The 25,666-nt window shown below is 46.9% G+C and overlaps 1 protein-coding gene and 1 long non-coding RNA gene across 7 annotated transcripts in view; one reads left to right on the top strand and one right to left on the bottom strand.

Moving 5' to 3' along the window:
• The window catches only part of EFR3B (EFR3 homolog B), a 130,331-nt gene that overhangs the window by 18,405 nt on the left and 86,260 nt on the right, over positions 1-25,666 (bottom strand). For all 6 annotated transcript variants that reach the window (XM_081188517.1, XM_081188515.1, XM_081188513.1 and 3 more), the window contains exons 6-11: positions 13,794-13,943; positions 11,464-11,598; positions 10,123-10,201; positions 7,583-7,718; positions 5,828-5,989; positions 1,840-1,951 (exon numbers count right to left, since the gene is read on the bottom strand). In XM_081188517.1, coding sequence (XP_081044643.1) covers positions 1,840-1,951; positions 5,828-5,989; positions 7,583-7,718; positions 10,123-10,201; positions 11,464-11,598; positions 13,794-13,943 — 774 coding nt within the window. The remainder of the gene's footprint in view (positions 1-1,839; positions 1,952-5,827; positions 5,990-7,582; positions 7,719-10,122; positions 10,202-11,463; positions 11,599-13,793; positions 13,944-25,666) is intronic.
• LOC308584232 lies at positions 1,811-21,097 on the top strand. The gene is made up of 3 exons (XR_014006678.1): positions 1,811-1,829; positions 18,268-18,929; positions 20,919-21,097. It is a non-coding gene; the product is annotated as an uncharacterized lncRNA (long non-coding RNA).

The following is a 25,666-nucleotide window of genomic DNA, read 5'->3' on the forward strand; positions in this document are numbered from 1 at the left end:
ATCACCTTGCCAACAAAGGTCCATATAGTTAAAGCTATGATTTTCCCAGTAGTGATGTATGGAAGTGAGAGCTGGACCATAAAGGAGGCTGATCGCCGAAGAATGGATGCTTTTGAATTCTGGTGCTGGAGGAGACTCTTGAGAGTCCCATGGACTGCAAGAAGATCAAACCTCTCAATTCTGAAGGAAATCAGCCCTGAGTGCTCACTGGAAGGACAGATCATGAAGTTGAGGCTCCAAGACTTTGGCCACCTCATGAGAAGAGAAGACTCCCTGGAAAAGACCCTGATGTTGGGAATGATGGAGGGCACAAGGAGAAGGGGACGACAGAGGACGAGGTGGTGGGACAGTGTTCTCGAAGCTACCAGCATGAGGGAGGCAATGGAAGACAGAAGTGCCTGGCGTGCTCTAGTCCAGGGGGTCATGAAGAGTCGGACACGACTAAACAACTAAACAACAACAACATCCTTATGACCACTGCTTCTTGTGCATTTTTCTAATCTATGGGTTGCACTGAAGAAGATTCCAGTGAAACAGTCAGATTATCCGGGATCACTGTCCTACGTTGTTATTCACTCACTTCAGCACCATGAACGCCTAAAAAGTTTTATTCTTTTACTTTTACGGACTTTCAAAGATTGACAGACATGTGTTCATTTGATTTCAAATATATTAGAGAATTTACAAGTGTACACATTTTGTTTTTTGTTTTTGCTGTACTAAATTATGGATATTATGCAATAAGAATTGCAGTGCTATCTAGTATACTGGTCTTTGTGTTGCTTGTGCTGTTTGTTGTGTTAAGTTTGCAACACAGAGGTTTGTTGTTCTGTGTTTCTAAACAATTGGCTTGATTTTTAAATGCTGGTTATTTTTCCCAAAACAATTGCAATTAATTTGAGTCTTGAGTTGGAGGAGTGAGTGGCTGGTGAGACCCGTCCTCAACCAGTCAATAATTCTCTTTTCCCACCCTCCAATGTGCAGAAAGTTGTTGTTTTTTCCCTGGCTAGGTTCAGCAACCAAAGACTTGCTAAGGCTCCAGCCTTTTATAGAGAGATGCGGCTGTTATTTCCAACGTTCCATCAAAATATTTATCGCCTTTAATTCTTTAATTCTCATTTTCCCAGCTCCCAGATAGAGAACTAAATAGACGTCTCCTATTAGTCCAAGGTAAGAGCTGTTTATTTTTAAACAGAAACGAGAATGGGGACCATTTTGCTAAGTGCTTCCTGGCATCAGACAGAGCTAAGACATCTTGAGGAATGTGGCACTTAAAAGTTAACGTTTTGGTGGACAGAGCAGAGAATCTCTCCAGGTATTTGCAAACACTTAGAGAAATGGGCTTCTAAATTTGTCCCGAAGGTGGACTTTTAGTGCCCACAAAACGGCACCCTTCAGTAGCTATGGGCCATAATGGTTCTGCTCTGTCTCCAATGTCGGAGGCAGCAAACTCCCAAATACCAGTTGCTAGAAACGGCAGGAGTCAGAGAATTGCCAAGTTGGATAATAATAATAATAATAATAATAATAATAATAATAATAATAATAATAAATTTTATTTATACCCTGCCCTCCCCAGCCAGAGCCGGGCTCAAGGAGGCTAACAACAGTAAAAATTACAGTAAAAACATAATGGGGGGACCCCAATTTAAAATACAGGTTTAAAATGCAGCCTCGGATGGGGTACCCTGGGGTCATCCAGCCCAACCCGCTCCAACAGAGGATTCACAGGCTGTGGGAAGAGGATTTGGGGTGGGGGTGGGGGGAGGCAAAGGAGAGAGTAAAACAGCCGGAAGGAAAAAGGGGTAAAGGGGGGAGAAGGAGAAAAAGTGTCCTCACCCAGCTTTGCCCGTGTCTAGAGGGTGGTGCAGAGAAGGAAGAGGGACTTTGCTCATGATAAAAAGCATGACCTCCGACCTCTGATAGGTGGGCAGGGTGCTGGCAAACGAACCTAAAGAAAGACAGCAGGAAGAGAGCATGCAAGACGGTCCAGATTGGGGGGGGGGGAGAAGATGGGGGTGAACGGACAGGCAGGCGGGCAGAGAGGGTGCAAAGGCCCGAGGCAAGAAGAGGAGGGGGCACTCTCTTTTCAGGCCAGAAGCATTTCAACAAGATGTTACTTTCCTGCTCTCCCACCAGCCATTGGGGGGAGGGGGAGGATCATAGAATCACAGAACTGTAGACTTGGAAGGGTTCCCCCCAGGACAGGCTCCCCCAAACTTGGCCCTCCGGCTGTTTTGGGACTACAACTCCCATCATCCCTAGCTAGCAGGACCAGTGGTCAGGGATGATGGGTTCTGGTGCACAGAACCTTCTCAGGCACCCAATCTGAGCATTACTGACCTCAGCCAATGCGCAGGGGCCCAATCCTGCACTGCACATTGCTTCAAAAGTGTATTATGTAACACATTTTCACCCCGCCTTTATTTCATCGTGGAGCTACATGTGGTGTACGTGGTTCTCCCCTTTTAATTCACACCACAACCTTGCAATCTGAATTGTAGAGTTGGAAGGGACCCCCAAGAGTCATCTAGTCCAGGCATCCCTCCAGATGTTTCAGGACTACAACTCCCATCATCCCTAGCTAACAGGACCAGTGGTCAGGGATGATGGGAACTGTAGTCCCAAAACAGCTGGAGGGCTAAGTTTGGGAATGCTTCCCCAGAGTCATCTATAGTCCAACCCTCTGCAATGCAGGAACAGCGACGGTCCAAACTTGCGCCGCTAACTTTGCCATGAAAAATAGCTCGCATATGGGGCAGTTTAACCCGGAGGCAGAATAATAATAATAATACAATGGTGCCCCGCAAGACGAACGCCTCACGAGACGAAAAACTCGCAAAATGAAAGGTTTTTTCGTTTTCGAGTTGCCTCGCAAGACGAATTTCCCTATGGGCTTGCTTCGCAAAACGAAGCTTGCCCCGCAAGCTCCGGGGACAGCGGGTCTTCCCCGCTGTCCCCGGACCTCTTTTGAAGCAAGGGGCGGTGGGGAGAAGTGATCTTCTCTCCGCAGCCCCAGGTCAGGGGACAGCGGGAAGCGCAGCGCGTCTTCCCTGCTGTCCCCGGACCTCTTTTGAAGCTATCTTCTCCCCGCAGCCCCTTGCTTCAAAAGAGGGGACAGAGCGGCGCTTTCCCTCTGTCCCCGGACGGTCTCCATAGGAACGCATTGATTGATTTTCAATGCATTCCTATGGGAAACCGTGCTTCGCAAGACAAAAAACTCGCAAGAAGAAAAAACTTGCGGAACGAATTAATTTCGTCTTGCGAGGCACCACTGTAATAATAATAATAATTTATTATTTGTACCCTGCCCATCTGGTTGGGTTTCCCCAGCCACTCTGGGCGGCTTCCAACAAAGATTAAAAATACATTGAGATATCACACATTAAAAACTTCCCTAAACAAGGGCTGCCTTCAGTTGTCTTCTAAATGTCAGGTAGTTGTTTATCTCTTTGACATCTGGTGGGAGGGTGTTCCACAGGGTGGGCTCCACCACCAAGAAGGCCCTCTGCCTGGTTCCCTGTAACTTGGCTTCTTGCAGTGAGGGAACTGCCAGAAGGCCCTCAGAGCTGGACCTCAGTGTCCGGGCGAACGATGGGGGTGGAGACGCTCCTTCAGGTCTACTGGGCCTTTGAGGCTGTTTAGGGCTTTCAAGGTCAGCACCAACACTTTGAATTGTGCTCAGAAACGTACTGGAAGCCAATGTAGGTCTTTCAAGGCCGGTGTTATGTGGTCTCGGCGGCCACTCCCAGTCATCAGTCTGGCTGCCGCATTTAGTTGTAGTTTCCAGGTTAACTTCAAAGGTAGCCCCACATAGAGCGCATTGCAGTAGTCAAAGTGAGAGATAACCAGAGCATGTACCACTCTGGCCAGACAGTCAGCAGACAGGGAGGGTCTCATCCTGTGTACCAGATGGAGCTGGTAGACAGCTGCCCTGGGCACAGAGTTGACCTGCTTCTCCATGGACAGCTGTGAGTCCAAAATGACTCCCAGGCTGCGCACCTGGTCCTTCAGGGGCAAGGTTGCCCCATTCAGGACCAGGGAGTCCCCCACACCAGCCCACCCCCGTCCCCCAAAAACAGTACTTCTGTCTTGTCAGGATTCAAAATCAGAATGGGAATTTTTGGAGCAAAGGAAGCTGTTTGTAGGAGCACCCAAAACAAACTTCCGTATGCCGAACGGACAACAACCCTGTGTCACCCCAAGAACCAGCCCAGATTTCAACCATGTCTGAAGTAAAGGGTGCTGGTCTGGAGACAAACAAAGGCATCTGCTTAGAGATGCTTAGAAAGTTTTTAGAGGCTAACCAGGCTGGGATAGCAGGCTTGTGGGTTTTTGAATGTGTGATGTAGATTTTTTCAATTTCGTTGTTCTGTATGGGACAGTGACAATAAAGATTATCGTATCATATTGTCTCCCATCTGCTTTGACTCTGGCGATTCCCAAGCTTATCCTGACCTCTGCTGGCGGCATGAAGGCAAACTCTGAAGGCACCTTAAAATAAAAAAATTCCTTCCTGTAGCACCTTAAAGACCAACTAAGTTAGTTCTTGGTATGAGCTTTCGTGTGCATGCACACTTCTTCAGATACACTGAAACAGAAGTTGCCAGATCCTTCTATATAGTGAGAAGGTGGGGAGGGGTGTTACTCAGAAGGGTGGTGGGAATGGGAGATTGGCAGATAGCTGAGATGAGCCTGTTGACGACTCTTAACGACTGTAATAGGTCTTACAGGAAAAGGCAAGGGGTGAGAAGGTGAGAAATGGTTTAGTCATGTATAGTGAGATAAGAATCCAATGTCTTTGTTCAGCCCAGGTCTTTCCATGGTTTTAAGTTTGGTGATGAGCTGTGAGTCCAAAATGACTCCCAGGCTGCGCACCTGGTCCTTCAGGGGCACAGCTGCCCCATCACCCATGGGTAGGCAAACTAAGGCCCGGGGGCCGGATCCGGCCCAATCGCCTTCTCAATCCGGCCCGAGGACGGTCCGGGAATCAGCGTGTTTTTACATGAGTAGAATGTGTCCTTTTATTTAAAACACATCTCTAGCTTATTTGTGGGGCCTGCCTAGTGTTTTTACATGAGGAAAATGTTTGCTTTTATTTAAAATGCATCTCTGGGTTATTTGTGGGGCATAGGAATTTGTTCATTTTTTCCCTTCAAAATATAGTCTGGCCCACCACATGGTCTGAGGGACAGTGGACCGGCCCCCTGCTGAAAAGTTTGCTAACCCCTGCTTTAGGCCAGGGGTAGGCAAACTAAGGCCCAGGGGCCAGATCCGGCCCAATCACCTTCTCAATCCGGCCTGCAGACGGTCCGGGAATCAGCATGTTTTTACATGAGTAGAATGTGTGCTTTTATTTAAAATGCATCTCTGGGCTATTTGTGGGGCATAGGAATTTGTTCATTACTTTTTTCAAATTATAGTCCGGCCCCCCACAAGGTCTGAGGGACAATGGACCGGCCCTCTGCTGAAAATTTTTTGCTGACCCCTGATCTACCCGATTCAAACTTCCTGCAACAATACGCAGACATGGGCCTCTCACATTGCAGTTTCGCGAAAGTGCGGATGAAGTTCCCCGATCAATAATATGCACAAAAATTGGGGGAAACGTACACACAGGAACCTGAGCCAGACCATTGGTTTGAATGGACCAATTGGTCCATTCATAGCAGTGTTGACTACACTGGCTGGCAGCCACTCTCTAGGAATTCGAGCAGAAGAATATCTGGCGATGCTGGGAATTGAACTTGGAGTCTCCTGCATGCAAAGGACCCTGAGCTGTGACTTTTCTGGCTCAAAGGGAGGAGGAGAAAAAGCCTTGGCCTACCTGTGGTCTTGATGACAGCCTCCTGGAACATCCTTTCTTCGTGCTCCTTGATGATCTTGGTGCCTCCGGCGATGGCGCAATCGTAGCTGCCCGTCAGGGCGTAATCGATGCTCAGGCGTAGCTGCCTCAGGAGGGTGTTGAAGACCTCCAGCACGGTTGGCCCTGGAAGAAGCACACAGAGCATCGGAGTCTCGCCTGCGATTCCCGCAGTGCAGGGGGTCAGACTAGAGGACCTTCAGGGGTCCCTTGTAGGAGTGCAAATATCCAGAGTGTGGGGGGGTCAGGTGGGGTTGCTATGAGGAATTATGAAATATGGAGCTAGCCATTGTGTCAGTGATGAAAGCATGGCGTTGACTGGGTTTAATTCATGGACAATAATTTCTGATCAAATCCCACAAGCCTCTCCATCTCTGCTATTTGCTTTCTCTACACCTGACACCTGACTTATATGCAGAATTCATCATGTGAAAGGCTGGGCTGGATGAATCCCAAGCCGGAATTAAGATCGCCGGAAGAAATATCAACAACCTCAGATATGCAGATGACACAACCTTGATGGCAGAAAGTGAGGAGGAATTAAAGAACCTTTTAATGAGGGTGAAAGAGGAGAGCGCAAAATATGGTCTGAAGCTCAGCATCAAAAAAATGATCATGGCCACCAGTCCCATCACCTCCTGGCAAATAGAAGGGGAAGAAATGGAGGCAGTGAGAGGTTTTGCTTTCTTGGGCTCCATGATCACTGCAGATGGTGACAGCAGTCACGAAATTAAAAGACGCCTGCTTCTTGGGAGAAAAGTGATGACAAAGCTAGACAGCATCTTAAAAAGCAGAGACATCACCTTGCCAACAAAGGTCTGTATAGTTCAAGCTATGGTTTGCCCAGTAGTGATGTATGGAAGTGAGAGCTGGACCATAAAGAAGGCTGATCGCCGAAGAATTGATGCTTTTGAATTCTGGTGCTGGAGGAGACTCTTGAGAGTCCCATGGACTGCAAGAAGATCAGACCTCTCCATTCTGAAGGAAATCAGCCCTGAGTGCTCACTGGAAGGACAGGTCCTGAAGCATAAATCTGTTCATCACAATTACTTTTCAAATAGTACATATATTTACTCCAGTCCTCTAAGAATCTCTGATCCCGCAGGTTTCGAATCCTTCCTGTTAATTTATCTAATTCTGCATAGTCCATCAACTAAGTCCATTCTTGCACTTCCTTACTTTTAGCCCAGTTTTTGATCTTATGAGGGAGCGTGGTGTAGTGGTTAGAGCGTCGGAGTTCATATGCCCCTACACACCCACGAACCTCACTGGGGGTGACCTTGAGCAAGTCACCGAGCTTTCAGGATAACCTACCTCGCAGGGGTATTGTGGGGGTTCAGTGAGGAGGGGTGGGGAGAACCGAACCCAACACCTTGAGATCCTTGGAAAAATAGCTGGGATGGATAGGCAATTAAAAATAACTATAAATACCTCTCCAGGCTAACTTCCCCATCAATATTTCCTAGTGATTTGTCTGGGATTGATCTCTGACTTATCACTGCCTTGCCAGTGATAATATCATAAGAATAGGGGCTTTAAACTGCAGCAGTGAGTTCCACAGTTTAAACATGCAAAAAATGGCTTTCTTTGGCCTGTCCCGATTCTTCTGACACTGCTATACTTTGGAGTAGGCGGGTGGCTAGAGATTTATCTGCCGGGAGTCGCCAACGCTCTGTCCTCGGACAACACCGTCTCGGGGGTCGCACCCTGGCTCCTTACCGACCGATCCGGAGGCTGCGATGACGGCTGCCTCCGACAGGACCTCCACGATCCCGGCCCGGACCGTGGCCGCGCTTCTGCTATTGGCATCCAAGTGGCTTAGAAGCTGCTGGATCACGAGGTGAGAGTGCTGGGGCTGGAAGAGCGAACAGACAGAGAGGATGAGGGGAGAAAAGAAAGTAAGATCTTGACGATGTGGAAATGTTGGTGTCGGATTTCGATTTTGTTCTAATGGTTTCTTTTTTTTAATAAAAATGCTTTTTATTGAATTTTCTTTAACATAAACAAAACAAAATAAATACAGTAAAATTCTACCATTGTTTGTCCACTTATTTTCTCGACGCTCTATCGAGCACAGACTTCCCTCCCTCCCTTCAACAGGCTTTCATATTAATCTTTCATTTTTCACAGATTCTTAATAACACATTGTTCATGTCATGAGATTTATTATAATCCTACTACAGTCTTTAAACTTCTACAGTTGTTACTTATGTACCCCACAAATTTACTCCATTCTCTTCTGAACTTTGTTTCCTCTTGCTTACGGATCCTGGGGGTCAGTTTTGCTAATTCCACATATTCTACCATTTTTGCCTGCCACTCCCCTAATGTTGGCAATTCCTGAGTTTTCCATTTTGGGGCTACTAAGATTCTGGCAGCAGTCGTGGCATACATGAATAATCTCTGGTCTGCATTTCTTATTTCATCTCCTATCAATCCCAGCAAAAAGGCTTCCGGATTTTTTGGGAAAGTGTATTCGAACAATTTTTTCAGTTCATTGTAGATCATATCCCCAAAATTTTTCATTTTCTCACATGTCCAGCACATGTGATAAAAATCTCCATCTTTCACGTTACATTTCCAGCATGCTTTACTGCACATTCTATACATTTTTGCTAGTTTGTCAGGTGTTAAATACCATTGTCCTAATGGTTTCAATATTAATCGCATTTGACCTTCTAGGCAGAATGTATTGATGAATGATTCCTGCATGCTTGCATTTTGTAACCCTTATGCTTTCCTTATGTGAACAAGTACAGTGGTGCCCCGCAAGATGAATGCCTCGCAAGACGGAAAACTCGCTAGACGAAAGAGTTTTCCGTTTTGGAGGTGCTTCGCAAAACGAATTTCCTATGGGCTTGCTTCGCAAGACGACAATGTCTTGCAAGTTCCTCCTGGTTTCCCCCCCCCCCTTTTTCTAAGCCGCTAAGCCGCTTATCAGCTGATCCGATCAGCAGATAAGCCGCTAAAAGCCGCTAAAAGCGCTAATAGCGCTAATCCGCTAATCCTTCAATGGGCTTGCTTCGCAAGACGAAAAAACCGCTAGACGAAGAGAATCACAGAACGGATTCTTTTCGTCTTGCGAGGCACCACTGTATTCTTATCTGGCACAATGGCCAGCCAGGATGTTTGCCTTTGTCTGTTTTGAGTTAAGGCTAGAGTTCAAATCCAGCATCTAAGATATGGGAGTAAGATATGGGAATGGAATGTCAACAGTCCCTGCGGAAGGCCTGGCTGCCAATGTAACTGGGGTTAGAGTGCAATAGTTGAAACCAAACGGTTTGGTAACTGAGGGCAAGTTGATATTAGTGTGGCAGAGCCTAGGACTTGCCGATCAGAAGGTCGGCGGTTCGAATCCCCGTGACACGGTGAGCTTCCATTATTTGGTCCCAGCTTCTGCCAACCTAGCAGTTCAAAAGCATGTCAAAGTGCAAGTAGATAAATAGGTGCCGCTCTGGCGGGAAGGCGTGTGCTGCTCTGGTTCGCCAGAAGTGGCTTAGTCATGCTGGCCACAGGACCCGGAAGCTGTCTGCGGACAAACACCGGCTCCCTCAGCCAATAAAGCGAGATGAGCGCCGCAACCCCAGAGTTGGTCACGACTGGACCTAATGGTCAGGGGTCCCTTTACCTTTACCTATGCATGTTTACAGGGGGCAGGCAGGTGTGGGGGACTCCCTGGTCCTGAATGGGACAACTGTGCCCCTGAAAGCCAACAGAGCATTTCTAGCTAAAAAGCTGGTCCAATGACGGATGGCGTCAGAGAGTGTGCTGTGTGTCCTGTCCTTTTGCGTTACCTGGACAGGTAAGGTCACACCCACATTCAGTTATATGCAAAGGAAGGATGTTCCAGCCAGGAAGAAACAGGAAGTTTTCAACTGCCTGGGCCAAACATTCCCTCATGTCCACTCTAGGAAAACAAGGAATGTTGTACTTGACTGCTTCTTATGTATCACATCCCACAACTGCCTTCTGCAGTTCCACAGCTGAACCGTGCACTGAAGAAGCAGCCGTTTCTTTTGTCTGTAGCAAATCTCTGGCTACATCGCACGTTTGTGAGTTTTAGCGTTGCAAAAGAGGGAGGCAAATTTTCTCTACCCTCTTTTCGCATGCCAGGCATCCTTTTATAAATGTCCGCCAGGAAGCAGGTGGATTCGCAGGACCCCGCAGGGTTGAAACGATGTATGTTTGTGTGTGTGCAGAGGAGCTCTGCCCCTCCGCAAACTGAAACCCGAACGAGCTATTCGTTCAGCGACTCTCACCTGGATTGAGTACATGATGATCTTAAAGCAGTGGATGGCGAACGTCTTCGGCTCCCACAGTGTGTGGTTGTCCAGGTGGCTTTTGGGAAAGAAGGGAAAGGACACCATTTAGCAGAGGCACCCAACAAACCTCTGGATTTCCTGCTCTCTCGCACACCTGCCAGAGCATCTGGAGGACAGTCCCTGGTCCCAGAGTGTCAGGCGAGAGGCCATGGCAGGTGGTTGCAGGAAATCAGATAATGGTGGTTGCAGGAAACCAGCAGTCGAGATCTGAGCACGACTCTCCCCTCCTGTGGCTTAAAAAAAATGGTACCGATGCAGCCAAGAATAGTATTTACTTTATGAGTAGAATCATAAAGTGTTGAATCTGGATGGAGCCTGTGGTTTCAACCCCTGAAGTTGCGCCTGCTTCTGCCAAATGCAAAGCCTGTGGGAATGTTCAGGGAGGCAGGAGAGGATATATTGTTTATTAATATCCTTCCTAATTGGCACTAGCAAGTTCTATAACTTAGCAGAGTTTTACATTCCCCTCTTAAACGCACAGCGGATAACTGGTCGCAGGCTTGTTTAAGCCCCTTAATACTAGATTCCTGGTAAGTCCCATTATATTCCTCTTAAAAGAAAAAACACACGCTGTAATCTTGTTTAAAGTACAGTGGTACCTCTGGTTGGGATCGGGATCCGTTCCGGAGCCCCATTCGCATCCAGAGCAGAACGCAACCCGCGTCATTCGCTACTTCTGTGCATGCGTGTGACGTCATTTTGAGCGTCTCTGCATGCGAGAGCGGCAAAACCCAGAAGTAACGCATTCCGTTACTTCCGGGTCGCTGCAGAGCGCAACGTGAAGCTACTTCAACCCGAGGTATGACTGTATATAAAAGAAGTTTACTCACACATTCAGTTCACAGATGGATCCCTGAAGGCATACTTAGTTACAAAGGATATACATGTGGATCTACCCCATATGGGGGGTTAATCCCAGTGACTGCAGACTGGAAGTCACTCCAGTTCACAAGGCGAAAGGAAGATGGAAAAAAGAGGGAGAAGGGCTGCGTGCCTTGTGCTTTTGTTACCTGCACAGGTAAAGTCACGCCCACCTCTAGTCACATGCAAGAGGAAGGATGCTCCAGCCCAGGAGGAAACAGGAAGTTCCGACTGGCTGGGCCAAACATCCCCTTGCATGTCCACTCTAGGCAAACAAGGAATGTTGTACTTGACTGCTATCTATATATCACATCCCACAAACCCCCGCTCTTCTGGTTAGGCAAACCGACCCCCCACCCCGATGGGACCACTGAGGCAAGCTCAATGGGGAGCGACGCAGGATCGTTGAGGACTTACATGAGGACAGGTTTGATGGCATTTTTGATGTTTCCATATGCCGCCCGGCCCAGCAACTCCCTCAAGCATCTCTCGGCCAGCTCTGCCGGGTTCTCTTTCTCCTTCTCGGTTGTTTGCAAGGGAGATGGAGAACGGCTAGAGGAGAGAGCAGAGACAGATTCAATTCAGACCCAGGTCTGGAGACTTGCACAGTGCAGAAATGCACGGCCGCAGCTCTTTCTGAGTTTTGTTTCCTCCAAATGTCTGGAGCATTTATTTCATAAAATTTATACACCCCTGTTGGGATGCTGCCGGGGAGACGGGGGCATCAGGCAGGCCCCCAGCTGGCTCCAGCCACCGGCCGGCAGCCGGGCGAACTCCGTTTCCCAGAACAGCATCAATCAATGACTCGAGCCTCCAATACGTTCAGAAGCTGAGCATGCTCTAGTCAGCAGAGTGAATAAATCTTCTCACAACGGAAGTGGCGGACAGAGAGATGTATAAGCATTATTTGCAGGTGTTTATTAGGCATAGTTCAGGAACAAAGGAAAAAACATGTCTGCTTCCCTTCGTCTCCAAGCAAAACAGCAATATAGCAAAAGCAATATACAAACGGAAGTTCCCAGCAGACTGTGCTGGAATGTAAACAGGCATATGACACACAACAGTCATGCCTGTTCCTTTTAAGGTGGAACAGAACTATATCCTTACATCCTTCCCCTTTCCATGTAACCTGTAGTACCTGTGGTTCAACCCAGTTGCAACCTCTGTACATAAACCTTAAGTTGTTCTCTGTTAACAACCTTAGACAACAGATTTGCAGGAATTTCATTTCCTGGCATGTAGGACACCTGAATAAGCCCCCTCTGAATACAGAAAGCCCCAAATAGAATAAAACAATAAAATTTTTTTAGCAGGCACTGAAACGTTTACTTCGAAGGCGCCTTCCTGATTTCAAGAGGCAGGGAGTTCCAGAGGATAAATGCTGTCACAATAAAATATTTATTTCCTACATAATGTCCATCGGTATCAGGTGGCACCTGTAGCAGTGACAGCTCCACAGATCGAAGAAGTCAAGTGGGTGTATTTGGCATAAGCTGATCTCGCAAGTAAGCTGGCATGTTCCCACCCAGACCCTGCTGAAGTAAACCTAGAGCCACGTGGCACCTAGAAAGACATATGTGGGAATGTGGAGCAGGAAGAAACCAGCCAGCTGCAGACATTTCCCTGCACAAGCCATATGTCGTGGTTCCTCAGAGGAAAGAGGCAGGATCAAACCCAGCATACAGAGACCCAACGGGTACCCTCCTCTGGGTCATTCTGCGACCCAGCTGCACCGGAATGAGGGGGTGAATGCAATCCCACCCCAGGCACAGATGTGGAAGGATAACTTCCCACCTCGCCCCCAGCAGAAGCTGATCGGAAAGAGGCAAGACAGAACAGTGACTCACACAGAGATACAGAGGACCACCTCCAGGATGGATGGAGATTTTGGGGCTCACGGGGACACAGGAAGCTGCCTTGGAGATAGACAGTCCACTGGCTCGCAGAGCCCACTATTTTCTACTTTGGCAGCAGCTGCCCAAGGTTTTGGGCAGCAGCCTTACCTGGGCATACCTGCTGATGCTGAGGATCACACCTGGGGCTTTTCATGTGCAAAGCACAAGCCACGCCTCCTCTCCCATAGCTGTCAACTTACAGATTTGAAAATAAGGGACCAGCAGCCTCGAAAATAAGGGATCAGCAGCCACAATAAGGGATTTTCAGGGCACAGGTATGTTCAACTTCTGAGCCCCTCCGAGCCAAAGGCAGAAAGCCCAGCCAGCAGCCAAACGAAGCCGCAAGCGGTGGTTCCTACAGCACAGCAACCCGGCAAAGGGGATGCAGCAAGGAAAACCACCGTCCCCTCTCCGCTGGGAAGCGCTGAGCAAAGGCGAGTCCCCAGGCAAAGCGGCCGATTTGATCGTCACAAGACATGCAAGCTCCACCCCCCAGTCGTTCTTAGACTCCTTATTGGGTGAGCAACGCAGCCAAGCAACACAGTTGGAGCCTCTCTGGCTGGCAGGCAGGGAGGGAGAGGAGCTGCTTCCTTTGAAACCTGGGAAATTTAAGGGACATCATCAATCCGGGACAGCAGCGGGACACGGCGCTGGGATAAGGGACTTTCCCGCCAAATAAGGGACGGTTGACAGCCATGCCCCTCTCCTTAAAGGGGCCTTGAATTATTTGATAGATGCCTCCGTGAGAGTGCCCAGACATGGCCTTTGAGCGCCATTGGGGGCACTCCTGATCTAGCTGTTCTTCCGACAGCATTCCCACTCCAGGATTCCCCTGGGCGGAAAGTTACTCACCTTTCAGTCTCCTCCGCGTGCTGAAGGTTGAAGAGCAGCGAAGGGACAATCTTATCCATGTGTTGAGGGTCCCAAATGTTGGCCTGAAGTTCGTCGTTCACCGTCTTCCGCACCACCCCTTGGAGACCTTTTATCCCAGACATCCGGATTCTGAAAGAGAGAGAGAGAAAGAGAGACTTTTTTTTGCTGCCTACCTGGAATTCTGCCCTCCAGCTCAGCCTCTCCCAAACTGGCTCCCAGTACGTTTCCGAGCACAATTCAAAGTGTTGGTGCTGACCTTTCAAGCCCTAAACGGCCTCAAAGGCCCAGTATACCTGAAGGAGCGTCTCCACCCCCATCGCTCAACCTGGACAATGAGGTCCAGTGCCGAGGGCCTTCTGACGGTTCCCTCACTGCAAGAAGCCAAGTTACAGGGAACCAGGCAGAGGGCCTTCTCGGTAGTGGCGCCTTCCCTGTGGAACGCCCTCCCAGCAGATGTCAAGGCAATAAACAACTATTTTACTTTTAAAAGACAACTGAAGGCGGCCCTGTTTTGGCAAGTTTTAAATGTCTGATGCTGTATTGTTTTTAATATTCGCTTGGAAGCCGCCCAGAGTGGCTGGGGAAACCCAGCCAGATGGGCATGGTATAAATTATTATTCTTCTTGTTGTTGTTGTTGTTGTTGTTGTTATTATTATTATTATTATTATTATTATTATTATTATTATTATTATTATTACAGTGGTGCCCCGCAAGACGAATGCCTCGCAAGACGGAAAACTCGCTAGACGAAAGAGTTTTCCGTTTTGGAGGTGCTTCGCAAAACGAATCTCCTATGGGCTTGCTTCGCAAGACGACAATGTCTTGCGAGTTCCTGCTGGTTTCCCCCCCCCCCTTTTTCTAAGCTGCTAACCCACTTATCAGCTGATCCGATCAGCAGATAAGCCGCTAAAAGCCGCTAAAAGCCACTAATAGCGCTAATCCGCTAATCCGTCAATGGGCTTGCTTCGCAAGACGAAAAAACCGCTAGACGAAGAGAATCACAGAACGGATTCTTTTCGTCTTGCGAGGCACCACTGTATTACTATTTGGGGCTACAGCTTCTCATCTGCCCCCAGATCTCAGCTACATAACTGTTTCTAACCTGAGAGTCTTAGGGAATGGAATCACAGAATCACAGAAATGGAAGGAACCTCAGCTAAAACATCCATGGTAGGTGGCCATCCAAGCTGTGCTAGAAAACCAAGATTGTAAAAAAATCTGTTTTCCTATTTTTACATAAGAGGTTAATAACTTCTCTGTTATTAGATCTCCAGGGAATATGGGGAAGGCTCTTTTGCATCATCTCACTGATCTTAAATCTGCCAAAGTAAAAGCTGGGCCTAGAAGCATCTGTTGGTTAGAGTGTGATGCTGATAATGCCACAGTTCGCAGGTTCAATCCCCGCAGAGGACAGCTGCATTTCCCTGCATTGCAGGGGGTTGGACTAGATGACCCTCAGGGTCCCTTCCAAAACTAAAATTCTTTGATCGACAGAGGTTTTTTATGTTCTAATTTGTGGGCTTCGCAAAAGTCATCTGGCTCTTCTTTGGTCGGGATGATAATTTGCTTGAGTCGCCCATCCCTATACAGTGGTACCTCGGGTTACATACGCTTCAGGTTGCAGACTCCGCTAACCCAGAAATAGTACCTCGGTTTAAGAACTTTGCTTCAGGATGAGAACAGAAATCGTGCTCCGGCAGTGCGGCAGCAGCAGGAGGCCCCATTAGCTAAAGTGGTGCTTCAGGTTAAGAACAGTTTCAGGTTAAGAACGGACCTCCGGAACAAATTAAGTACTTAACCCAAGGTACCACTGTAGAAGGAAGAAGCTGTTAGAATTCCTGCTCCATGGTTGCAGTCATGCGATTGTTGTCTTTCACATGACAGTATATATTTTGACTCCACAGAGTGGGAAGTGACGGAGACAGGATGTTTGTGTTACTGTGTTCCGTGAAGTGGGACTATTGTCCTTTGTCCTTTTCCTCTTTGCTGTCTGATGCTAGAGAGAGAGGGAGCCACGTTGCAGTGCTCCGTGTGGGTTTATATGTAAATAAAGTAGATTAGCCAAAATGCTGAGTTGTGAAGACTCTGCGGATCCCTAAGTGTGCTGGTGTCGGTTGGCATCGGTCGCTGTGATGTTCGGGCAGAAGAAAGCTAATGAAGCTCCTGAACGATTGACCAGGAGGGAGGGAACATGCCAGTCGGGCATGTGTCTCTGCCAGGGTCCTACTCGAGTGTAGGCTGAACTCCTGACAGAAGCTACCGCCAAAGAAGAAGAAGATTGGCAAAAGAAACTAAAGAACTATGCATGACATAGTGCAAAATTTGAAACCCAAGAAAGAAAAGGACATTGTTGTTTTAAAAAGGGGAAATGTTTAAGGCATATATTGCAAGCTTTGTGTATAGGTTTCTACATTAGTTGAACTTCTAAAGGTCGCTTGTAACAACATGAATAAGATGTTAAAATGGGACTGTTAAGAATATAAGATTCTATAGATGTGCATGAATAAGTATAAAATAATGGAACCAGGAGGGGGAGGGGAGGGAAGTCAATTAAGATGTATGAATTCTGGAAACAGATTGGTATAGAAATATTGGGAATTGTGGGTAGGAAGGTGGAAATATCTAAATTAATGGTTCTTATTAGCCTGAGTGGGACCGAGTTAGAAACAAAAGAGGAATGTATATGGGTTAAATTGATGGTAATTGTATCCAGACAGGTTACAGCAAGTAATTGGGAAAATGCAGAAGAGCTACGGGTGAACCAATGGAGGAAAAAATTGAAAAATATTACAATCTTAGAATATCTAACTGTGAAGATACATTAAATGAAAGGGTTTAAGGTCAGTGAGAAGGAGGAGGATTGGTCTGAGAAAACTAATTGAATTATTTGGGCAGGTTTGAACAATTTGGGGCAATTAAAATGTTAAAAGTTAAATAAACCTTGTGGAGGGAGGAGTGTTAAGGTATATAGAATTGTACATATGGTTGATTTGAATATGTTATTATTGATTATGTATACCCAGTGTATCAGCTCCCTGTGGGTTTTCACTGTTTGTTTTCACTGGTTGTGTTTTGGTTGTTGGTAAAAAGAAAGAAAGAAAGAAAGAAAGAAAGAAAGAAAGAAAGAAAGAAAGAAAAAATAAGATGTATGAATTAAATTTGTGATTATGAACTTTTTTGTTTTCTTTTTCATGTTATTATAAAAGTAAGAAATTGTATTGGGTTTTTTTTTTAAAAAAAAGATAATTTGCTTAAGTCATCAGCACTTCCTTATCTCTTCCACAGCCCTGGGACTGCAAAACCAGTCTAACAGCTGCAACAGTAATATTCCTCTTGAAAATATCAGTAATATTAATATCAGTAATGTTAGAAGTGGGATAGCCATCTGTCAGGGATGCTTTAGCAGAGATTGCTGCAATGCGGGGGGTTGGACTAGATGACCCTTAGGGGTCCCTTCCAACTCTTAAGATTCTCTGGTTCTATAATAGAAATAGTCATAATAATAGTAATTTATTATTTTTACCCCACCCATCTGGCTCGGTTCCCCAGCCACTCTGGGCGGCTTCCAACAAAGATTGAAAATACATTAAAATGCCACACATTAAAAGCTTCCCTAATCAGGGCTGCCTTCAGATGTCTTCTAAAAGTTGTATGGTTCTATATCTCCTTAACATCTGATGGGAGGGCGTTCCACTGGGCAGGTGCCAGCACCGAGAAGGCCCTCTGCCTGGTTCCCTGTAACTTGGCTTCTCGCAATGAGGGAACCGCCAGAAGGCCCTCGGAGCTGGACCTCAGTGTCTGGGCAGAAGGATGGGGGTGGAGACGCTCCTTCAGGTATACTGAACCGAGGCCGTTTAGGGCTTTCAAGGTCAGCACCAACACTGTGAATTGTGCTCGGAAACATACTGGGAGCCAATGCAGGTCTCTCAGGACCGGTGTTATGTGGTCTCTGCGGCCACTCCCAGTCACCAGTCTAGCTGCCGCATTCTGGATTAGTTGTAGTTTCCAGGTCACCTTCAAAGGTAGCCCCACGTAGAGCACATTGCAGCAGTCCAAGCGGGAGATAACCAGAGCATGCACAACACTGGTGAGACAGTCTGTGGGCAGGGAGGGTCTCAGCCTGCGTACCAGATGGAGCAAGGCTATTTTCTGCTGGGAACTAGCGGGAACAAGGCTATTTTCTGCTGGTGCAGAGGGGAAGACCCAAACCAATGGATTTAAATTACGAAAACGAAAATTCTGACTCAACATCAAGAAGAACTTTCTGGTGGTAAGAGCTTTTCGACAGTGGAATGGGCTCCATCGGAAGGGGGAAAACCCTTTGTCGTTGGAGGTTTATTTTATTTTATTTTATTCAGGATTTTCTTGTTTTATAAAAGTGTAGTGCCTCGTATTTTTTTTTCTTCATGTAACATTTTTACAAATCCGTTTCATTTGTTGAGGCATTAGGAGAAGAAAAGAAAAAAGAAAGGGGGGGTGGAGAGAGGGAAGATGGATAGGGGTGGGGTCGGGTGGCGGTGTTTCTATTATGTTTAATGTATGTAGAGTTTGGTGTCAGCGTTGCTTGTGCTGTTCACTTGTGTTCCTTTGGTGGTGAGAGAGGTTGGGGTTGGCCTAGGGTGTGATTGTTTGCTTGTGGTTGGCTGTGGTGATCTTTGTTTTCGTGTGTGGGTGAGGTGGGTGGGTGTTTTGGATCAGGTTAGCCATATTGATTTGTATGCTGTTGGTGTATTATTGTCACTGTCCTGTTGGGCTGTGTATGTGATAAAGGGGAGCCATACCGGGGTGAAGGCGTCTTCTTCTGTTTGTCCCCGTGTCAGTTTCAGTTTATTGGTTAATTTTATTAATAGGGCTGTTTCCCATACTATTTGGTACCATTGTTCCATGCTTACTCCTGACAGGTCTTTCCAGTGTCTGGTTATGGTGTTTCTGGCTGCTGAGAGCAGGTGGGTTATGAGTTCTTTGTGGTGTAAATGGGCATTGTTGTCTTGGAAGTTGTTTAGTAGGGCCAATTCTGGGGTGATGTCTATTACTTGCTTAGTTATTTTACATATTTCTTGTATGGCTGTTGTCCAGAATAGTTGGATTTTGGGACACTCCCACCACATGTGGAGGTATGTTTTTATTTATTTATTTATTTACGGCTATTAGCCCATAAAATATGTACAAACGTAAAAGGGCAGAGGCATAAAGACCGATATATTCGGCACCAGAAAGAGAACACCACGATGCAAGGGTGGGACATTGAGCAGAGCCAAATAACAGCTTGGGGCCCGGAGAGCTCCAAGGGACGGATCGCAGAAAAAGGAAAACTGAAAACGAGATCCGACATGCACTCTCATCATAACTGTCCGATTAGTTTTGATGTTGTTGTTTTTTTTAGTGGTTTTTGTGTGTGAGATAACCGCGTTCAGGAATCTCGCCACCTGCAGAGTTACAGAAGGATCTGTATCCTGCAAAAGTAGTGCGGCGTGTGACTCAACAGGCCGGCCCACCAAGCGCAGTAAAGCAGGACCTAGGAATTTAGTCCTGGCTATGCTATGTAGGGGGCAGTTGAACATTATATGTGGAAGAGATTCAACAGTTTTCCCGTCACACACGCATAACGGAGACACCAAACCCTTAGAAAATCTGTGGCTCAGCAGGTTCGATGGAAGGACATTGAACCTTGCACGAATAAATGCAAGTCGGTGTGGTACAGATGAAAGAGACGACACGTATGATGGAAGGCCAAGTGGTGGGGTTATTCCGTGATACCTGGGGGAGCAGACACCCCCACCCCAGGCGAGGTTGTGTTGATTTTCAATGTCTGCTAATCTTTGCTCTATAGGGCTTTTGGCTGAGCGTAAGTTCATCTTTAAGGAGTCTGCTGGGGAAATTCCGATGCTCAGAAGTTTGGCTTGGATTTTTCCTACCCACAGATTGACAAAGTCGTCCCGCCAGAGGCACTGGAAGAGGTAATCATAGAATCATAGAATCATAGAATCATAGAGTTGGAAGAGACCACAAGGGCCATCGAGTCCAACCCCCTGCCAAGCAGGAAACACCATCAGAGCACTCCTGACATATGGTTGTCAAGCCTCTGCTTGAAGACCTCCAAAGTAGGAGACTCCACCACACTCCTTGGCAGCAAATTCCACTGTCGAACAGCTCTTACTGTCAGGAAGTTCTTCCTAATGTTTAGGTGGAATCTTCTTTCTTGTAGTTTGGCTCCATTGCTCCGTGTCCGCTTCTCTGGAGCAGCAGAAAACAACCTTTCTCCCTCCTCTATGTGACATCCTTTTATATATTTGAACATGGCTATCATATCACCCCTTAACCTCCTCTTCTCCAGGCTAAACATGCCCAGCTCCCTTAGCCGTTCCTCATAAGGCATCGTTTCCAGGCCTTTGACCATTTTGGTTGCCCTCCTCTGGACACGTTCCAGTTTGTCAGTGTCCTTCTTGAATTGTGGTGCCCAGAACTGGACACAGTACTCCAGGTGTGGTCTGACCAGAGCAGAATACAGTGGCACTATTACTTCCCTTGATCTAGATGCTATACTCCTATTGATGCAGCCCAGAATTGCATTGGCTTTTTTTGCTGCCGCGTCACACTGTTGGCTCATGTCAAGTTTGTGGTCAACCAAGACTCCTAGATCCTTTTCACATGTACTGCTCTCAAGCCAGGTGTCACCCATCTTGTATTTGTGCCTCTCATTTTTTTTGCCCAAGTCAGGAAAGCCTATGCCAGGAAAGCCTATGCCAGCTGGACAGCCAATAGCCAAAGACTCGCTTCCAGATGACAGTCTCCAATGATGCAATCCTTAACTCCAAACGTATGGCTGCGTTGCTCACACACATCGGGAGTTTCAGGAGGCGACGGAGAAACTGATTCTGCAATGTCTCAAGCGATGTTAGATTGGACCCTGGGGCCCAGAGCGGGGCAGCATAACAGAGGGTGGAAACCACTTTTGCGTGGTATACCTTCAATGCAGAAGGGATGTGGGAGGCTCCGTCGGCCGCAAAAAATTGGAGTAGAGTATAAAGTATTGTTTTCCCTTTGTTTAGTAAATACTGTATCTATGGCTTCCAGCTTAGGTTGTAGTGAAAAAAGACTCCCAGGTATGTGCCTGTGGAGGTGCACCCTCTCCAGCATTTTGGTGAGGTTCCTGGGTGTATTAGCGCTAGTTTCCTTGGTGTTAGGTACCACCTGTAGGTGAGTTTCAGTGTGAGTTCTTTTCTTTTCGTTGATATGGATTTAAAGGGGGGGTTTAGACCACATTCTGGTCCATTGAGTGGGGTTAATCATTGGAGGTTTTTAAGCAGAGGTTGCACGACCATCTGCAAGGGATTCTTCAGCTGTGTTGCGAGGGGAAGACTAGATAAGCCCTGGGTTCCCTTCCAGCGCTACAATTCTATGCAGCAAAGACCCACAGGAGGAGGCGTGGCCTCTGTCATCTTGAGGAAGCCAGCTTGAGTCCTTCCTTCCCTCTGGTTCTATTTTTTGCTGGAAGATCTGTGCCAAACCAGTTTTGGGTGTCAGGGTCCCTTTTGGACTCCTTGAAGGTGAACCTACCCCTGGCAGCCGATTGCAACCTCATTTAGCATGAGCGTTTAAAGAGCACCTTCCTTTCCCTTTCGGCGGGGGCGACTCCTTCCTCCCCAAAGGATTAATTACGAGGAGCAGAGCCAGATGAATGTTGCTTTCCACGAACCGAGCTTCTCTCTGCTCCTGGTGCTTTTGGAAAAAAAACCCAGCAGGGGCTTCCTTTCCCCACCCCACCCCTCTATTCCACCACCCAAGGAGCGCTTCTGTCTTGGATCCGATTCAGGCAGTGCTCCCTTGCAACTCTGCACACAATCTCCACCTGCAATTAGCCTGCCAAAGATGCCTTTTCAATGCCTTGTCCCTCCTCGGCAAAAGCTGGGTGACGCTTTTCAGAGGGATAATGAATAGTTGAGGTCGGGGCGCGGGAGTCGGATCAGAACAAGGTGACTCCAGGGAGGGCTCTAAGAGCAATTGGTGACTAGCCGCCTCAAAACTAGCATGCCTTTTGTTTCCCGCTATGGTAATGAGGCATCAGGCATAAGCCTGCATTTTATTAATGTTTGATCAGGACTTGTATATTAAAGAGAGAGCCTAAAAGATTTTCAAAAGTTTCATGCCAGGCAAGAAGGCTAGCTGCTTAAGAAAACACTGGCAATGTTTTTCCTAGACAAAGGGGGCCCCCTTGATTGATAGCAGAAAACAATTCTCAAAGTCGTAAAAGCTGAAATTACAGACTGAGTAAAGCACTGACCCTACATGTTATAGAAGATAAAAAAGGCAGAGATAAACATAATTAATAGTTGGTAAATAGAAAAATAATGCCAATGTGCCTCCCAGTAAAATGAGCCAGATCTTCTAAGGTTAAAAAGGCCAAGACCAAATGGAGAAGCATCTAGCTGGGAAGTCTTTTAAAGCTGTTTCTTTCTTAAACTGAGAGAGTTTCAATAAATGTTGGGAAGAGCTAATGGAAACAAAGCAGCTGGCTGAAGCAGCTGGCTGAAGGGGGGGGGAAATGTAAACTAAAGAGGTTTCTTCTGAAACTGTTTTAAACTGAGTTCCCTTTTTAAAAAAGGCCTTATTCTTTTTAAAAGGCTACCTATGTTATGTATTGTCTTAAATGTAATTATGCAAAGGATTTAACAAATGCTAGAAGAGTTGTATTTATCCTGGAATTAAGTCAGCCAGCAGCCTAGCCCCCTACCAGACGGCAAGACGCCATCAGAGCTGTCCTGATATATGGCTGTCAGACATTTGTTTGGAAACCTTCAAATGAAGGATATCTTTCAATGTTGATGTGAAACTCAAGATCCTTGACATATGTTTAAGATAAAAATTTAAGATTAACCATTTGTTTTAGAAGGCAATAGGGCAGGGAGGGCAAGAGGTGAGCTGGTAATTAAGATTCCTTGTTGAGACACATGTAAGATATATTACTACTTATTTGTCATTTATAGATGTAACAATATATAGCTCTTTGTGTTCCATATAAGGACAGGAGGATGTGGGTGTATCTTTTAGGATTGGATATAGCAATCAGCCAATAGGAAATTCAACCAGGCTGATTGGACAGAGGCAGCCACAGGAGGAGCAAAGGGGGCTGGATTAAGGGAATATAAGGGCTGGCCATAATGGCAGGAGGCCAGGCCAGAGCTTGGTAACCACATACCACTGTGCCTCTCATTTATTTGTCTGACAAATAAATAATTATTTTAATTTCTCTATTGCTGCGTTGAATATTTCATTCCAGCTAAGCGTTAACCACAAGCAGGGTGCTACATTTTATGGTGCTCCTGTGACTCGGATCAGTGGTCTGCTGGAACGCAGCCCCTTCGCCTCACTGGGCGGGGTACAAGAGAGAAGACAACTGATTGCCTACCCAAGCGCGCACTGGAAAAATTTTTCCAGGGGAACGCAGCAGTCTCGTCTGTCTGATACCCTGCCCACTGACGGCGACGGACCGGGGGGGACCAGAGAAATAAACAGGGAACCAGCTAAGGGTAAGTGCACTAAGGGGTTTTGGCCCTCCAATTAATTGGGAGGAAGAGAAGTCCTGATCAAACTTCTGCGTCTCAGTAAGTGGGAACTGAGTACGCTAGGTGGTTGGATACATCAGATGGTGATCTGGTGGGGGAAAAGGGAAGAATGGGAGGTAGTGTGTGGTGAAGTATCTAGCGCATTGTATGTGTGAGAAAGTACAGAGCAATCTGTAGCTGACCTGAGTGTGGAGTGGGCAGTACTTCGGTTCCTGGTAAGGCGACTTCACCAGGCAAGGAAACCCACGAAGCGTGTGTGTGAGTGACTGAGTGGATACTTCACAGGGCCATACAATGGGAGTTGGGGGTTCAAAAGGGGAAAATACACCTCTTGAATGTATGTTAAATAATTTTAAGAAAGCCTTCTCAGGGGCATATGGAGTCAAAATGACGCCAGAGCGCCTGAGAACGTTATGTGAATTAGAGTGGCCAAAGCAAAATACTGAATGGCCATCTCAAGGAACCTTTGATATAAATTTAGTAAGCAAACTTTGGTCTAACATCGCCAAAGAAATTGGAGGGTGCCCAGAACAATTTTCATATATAGATTCCTGGCTGAGCACATTAAATAAAAATCCTCCATGGATAAGGGAATGCAAAGTCCAACGATGCAAATTATTGGCTGTAAAAGCCGAAGCTAGGAAAGGAATCTTGCCAAATAAACTCAAACCCATTTTTGAGGGACCAGAGGAAGAGCTGCTTCCACCTCCACCCTATGCTCCACATCGAAGGGAGCCTAATCCAAACACTCCACCAGTTGTAACCCCAAGGCAAGAAAGTGGAATGAATAATGGGGGTGGAGTCACAGAACTTGATTCCTTGATAGATTATGATAAATATCTTCAGGAGGCATTGGAGGCCTATAATAAAGCCCAAGCAGAAGCGGTTATTCCATCTGTGAGTCCCAGTAGAACTCCATCTACAGTCTCTTTTAGTGGAACAACTGATTGCCTACCCCAAACTCCTGTACATCCAAATCCTAGAGAATTATTACAGAAGTTACAGGGAGACCTTAATCGGTCAGCAAGCAATACAGCCAGGCGTATAAAGCTGCTAAAAGAACGCCTTGGGACAAATACCATCCCCTATGATTTGAGGCCCCTAGAGCGAAGTGAAGAGAAAGATCACGTAGTAGCCCCTCTCAGAAGAGTATTTGATGCACTTGAGGAGCCTGTGCTGGTTAACGGGCAACTCGGACCACGGCCACCTCGAACTTCGACCCTGCAATATATTCCATTCACAACTACGGATCTGATGAATTGGAAAACACACACCCCATCTTTTGCAGAAAAACCTCAGGCTATGATGGACTTGGTGACTTCAATAATAAATACTCATAGTCCTACTTGGACAGATTGCCGCCAGCTCCTGAATACTCTGTTCACCACTGAGGAAAGGAGAGACATAATTGAAAAGGCACAGATATATTTGCGTGAGCAGGCCAGAGTGGGAAATATTTATAATATTGACCGTCATCTCCAAGACAACTTTCCCTTGGAAGATCCTAATTGGGATCCAAACAATGTAATTCACCTGGCCAGACTTACCACCTATCGCCAGACGCTTGTGCAAGGTATCCGCAGGGCATGCCAGAAGCCCACTAATATGTCTAAAGTCTCAGGAGGGTAGACGTGTTACCCATAACACTGTTTCGTGTTCGGTGCACACCCACAAAAAGACTTAAGTTGTCACCTTTTGAGCTCCTGTATGGGAGGCCGCCCTCCTTTGTTCAGGATATTCCAACTGACCTCCAACAAATAGGAGACCATGCGACACAGGGACAAGTGCAATCTCTCTCCCGTGTTTTTGTTTCTCTTAACAGGTGGGCCCTCGAGCGCACGCCGTGCAGCATTGCCGAGCCGATTCATCAGTTCCAGGCTGGCGATAGCGTATGGGTGAAAGAGTGGAAACGTGATCCACTTGCACCTAAGTGGCGTGGACCTTACACCGTCTTGCTCTCTACTCCAACAGCGGTGAAGGTAGCTGAGGTGACCCCCTGGATTCATCACTCCCGTTTGAAGAAGTCCGAAGGCAGTTGGACGTGCAAAGGTGACCCTTCTAATCCTCTTAAACTGACTCTCTCCAAAAACCCCTGTATCTAGCCCTACCGGGAACGGGCTAGGTCACGGGCAACATTAGACGACCGGCCTGCTGCAGCCACAACCTGGAAGCTGGCTGACCTGCGCACGCCTGAAGCTTGAGGAGCATCTGAACCAGCGATTGTGAAAGTAAAGATTCTCTTATACAATTGATTGACTGCCCCCTTGTGGAACAATTATCAGGGATAT

This window comes from Podarcis bocagei (genome assembly GCF_964188305.1).
Source record: "Podarcis bocagei genome assembly, chromosome: 3".
Taxonomy (NCBI): Eukaryota; Metazoa; Chordata; class Lepidosauria; order Squamata; family Lacertidae; genus Podarcis; species Podarcis bocagei.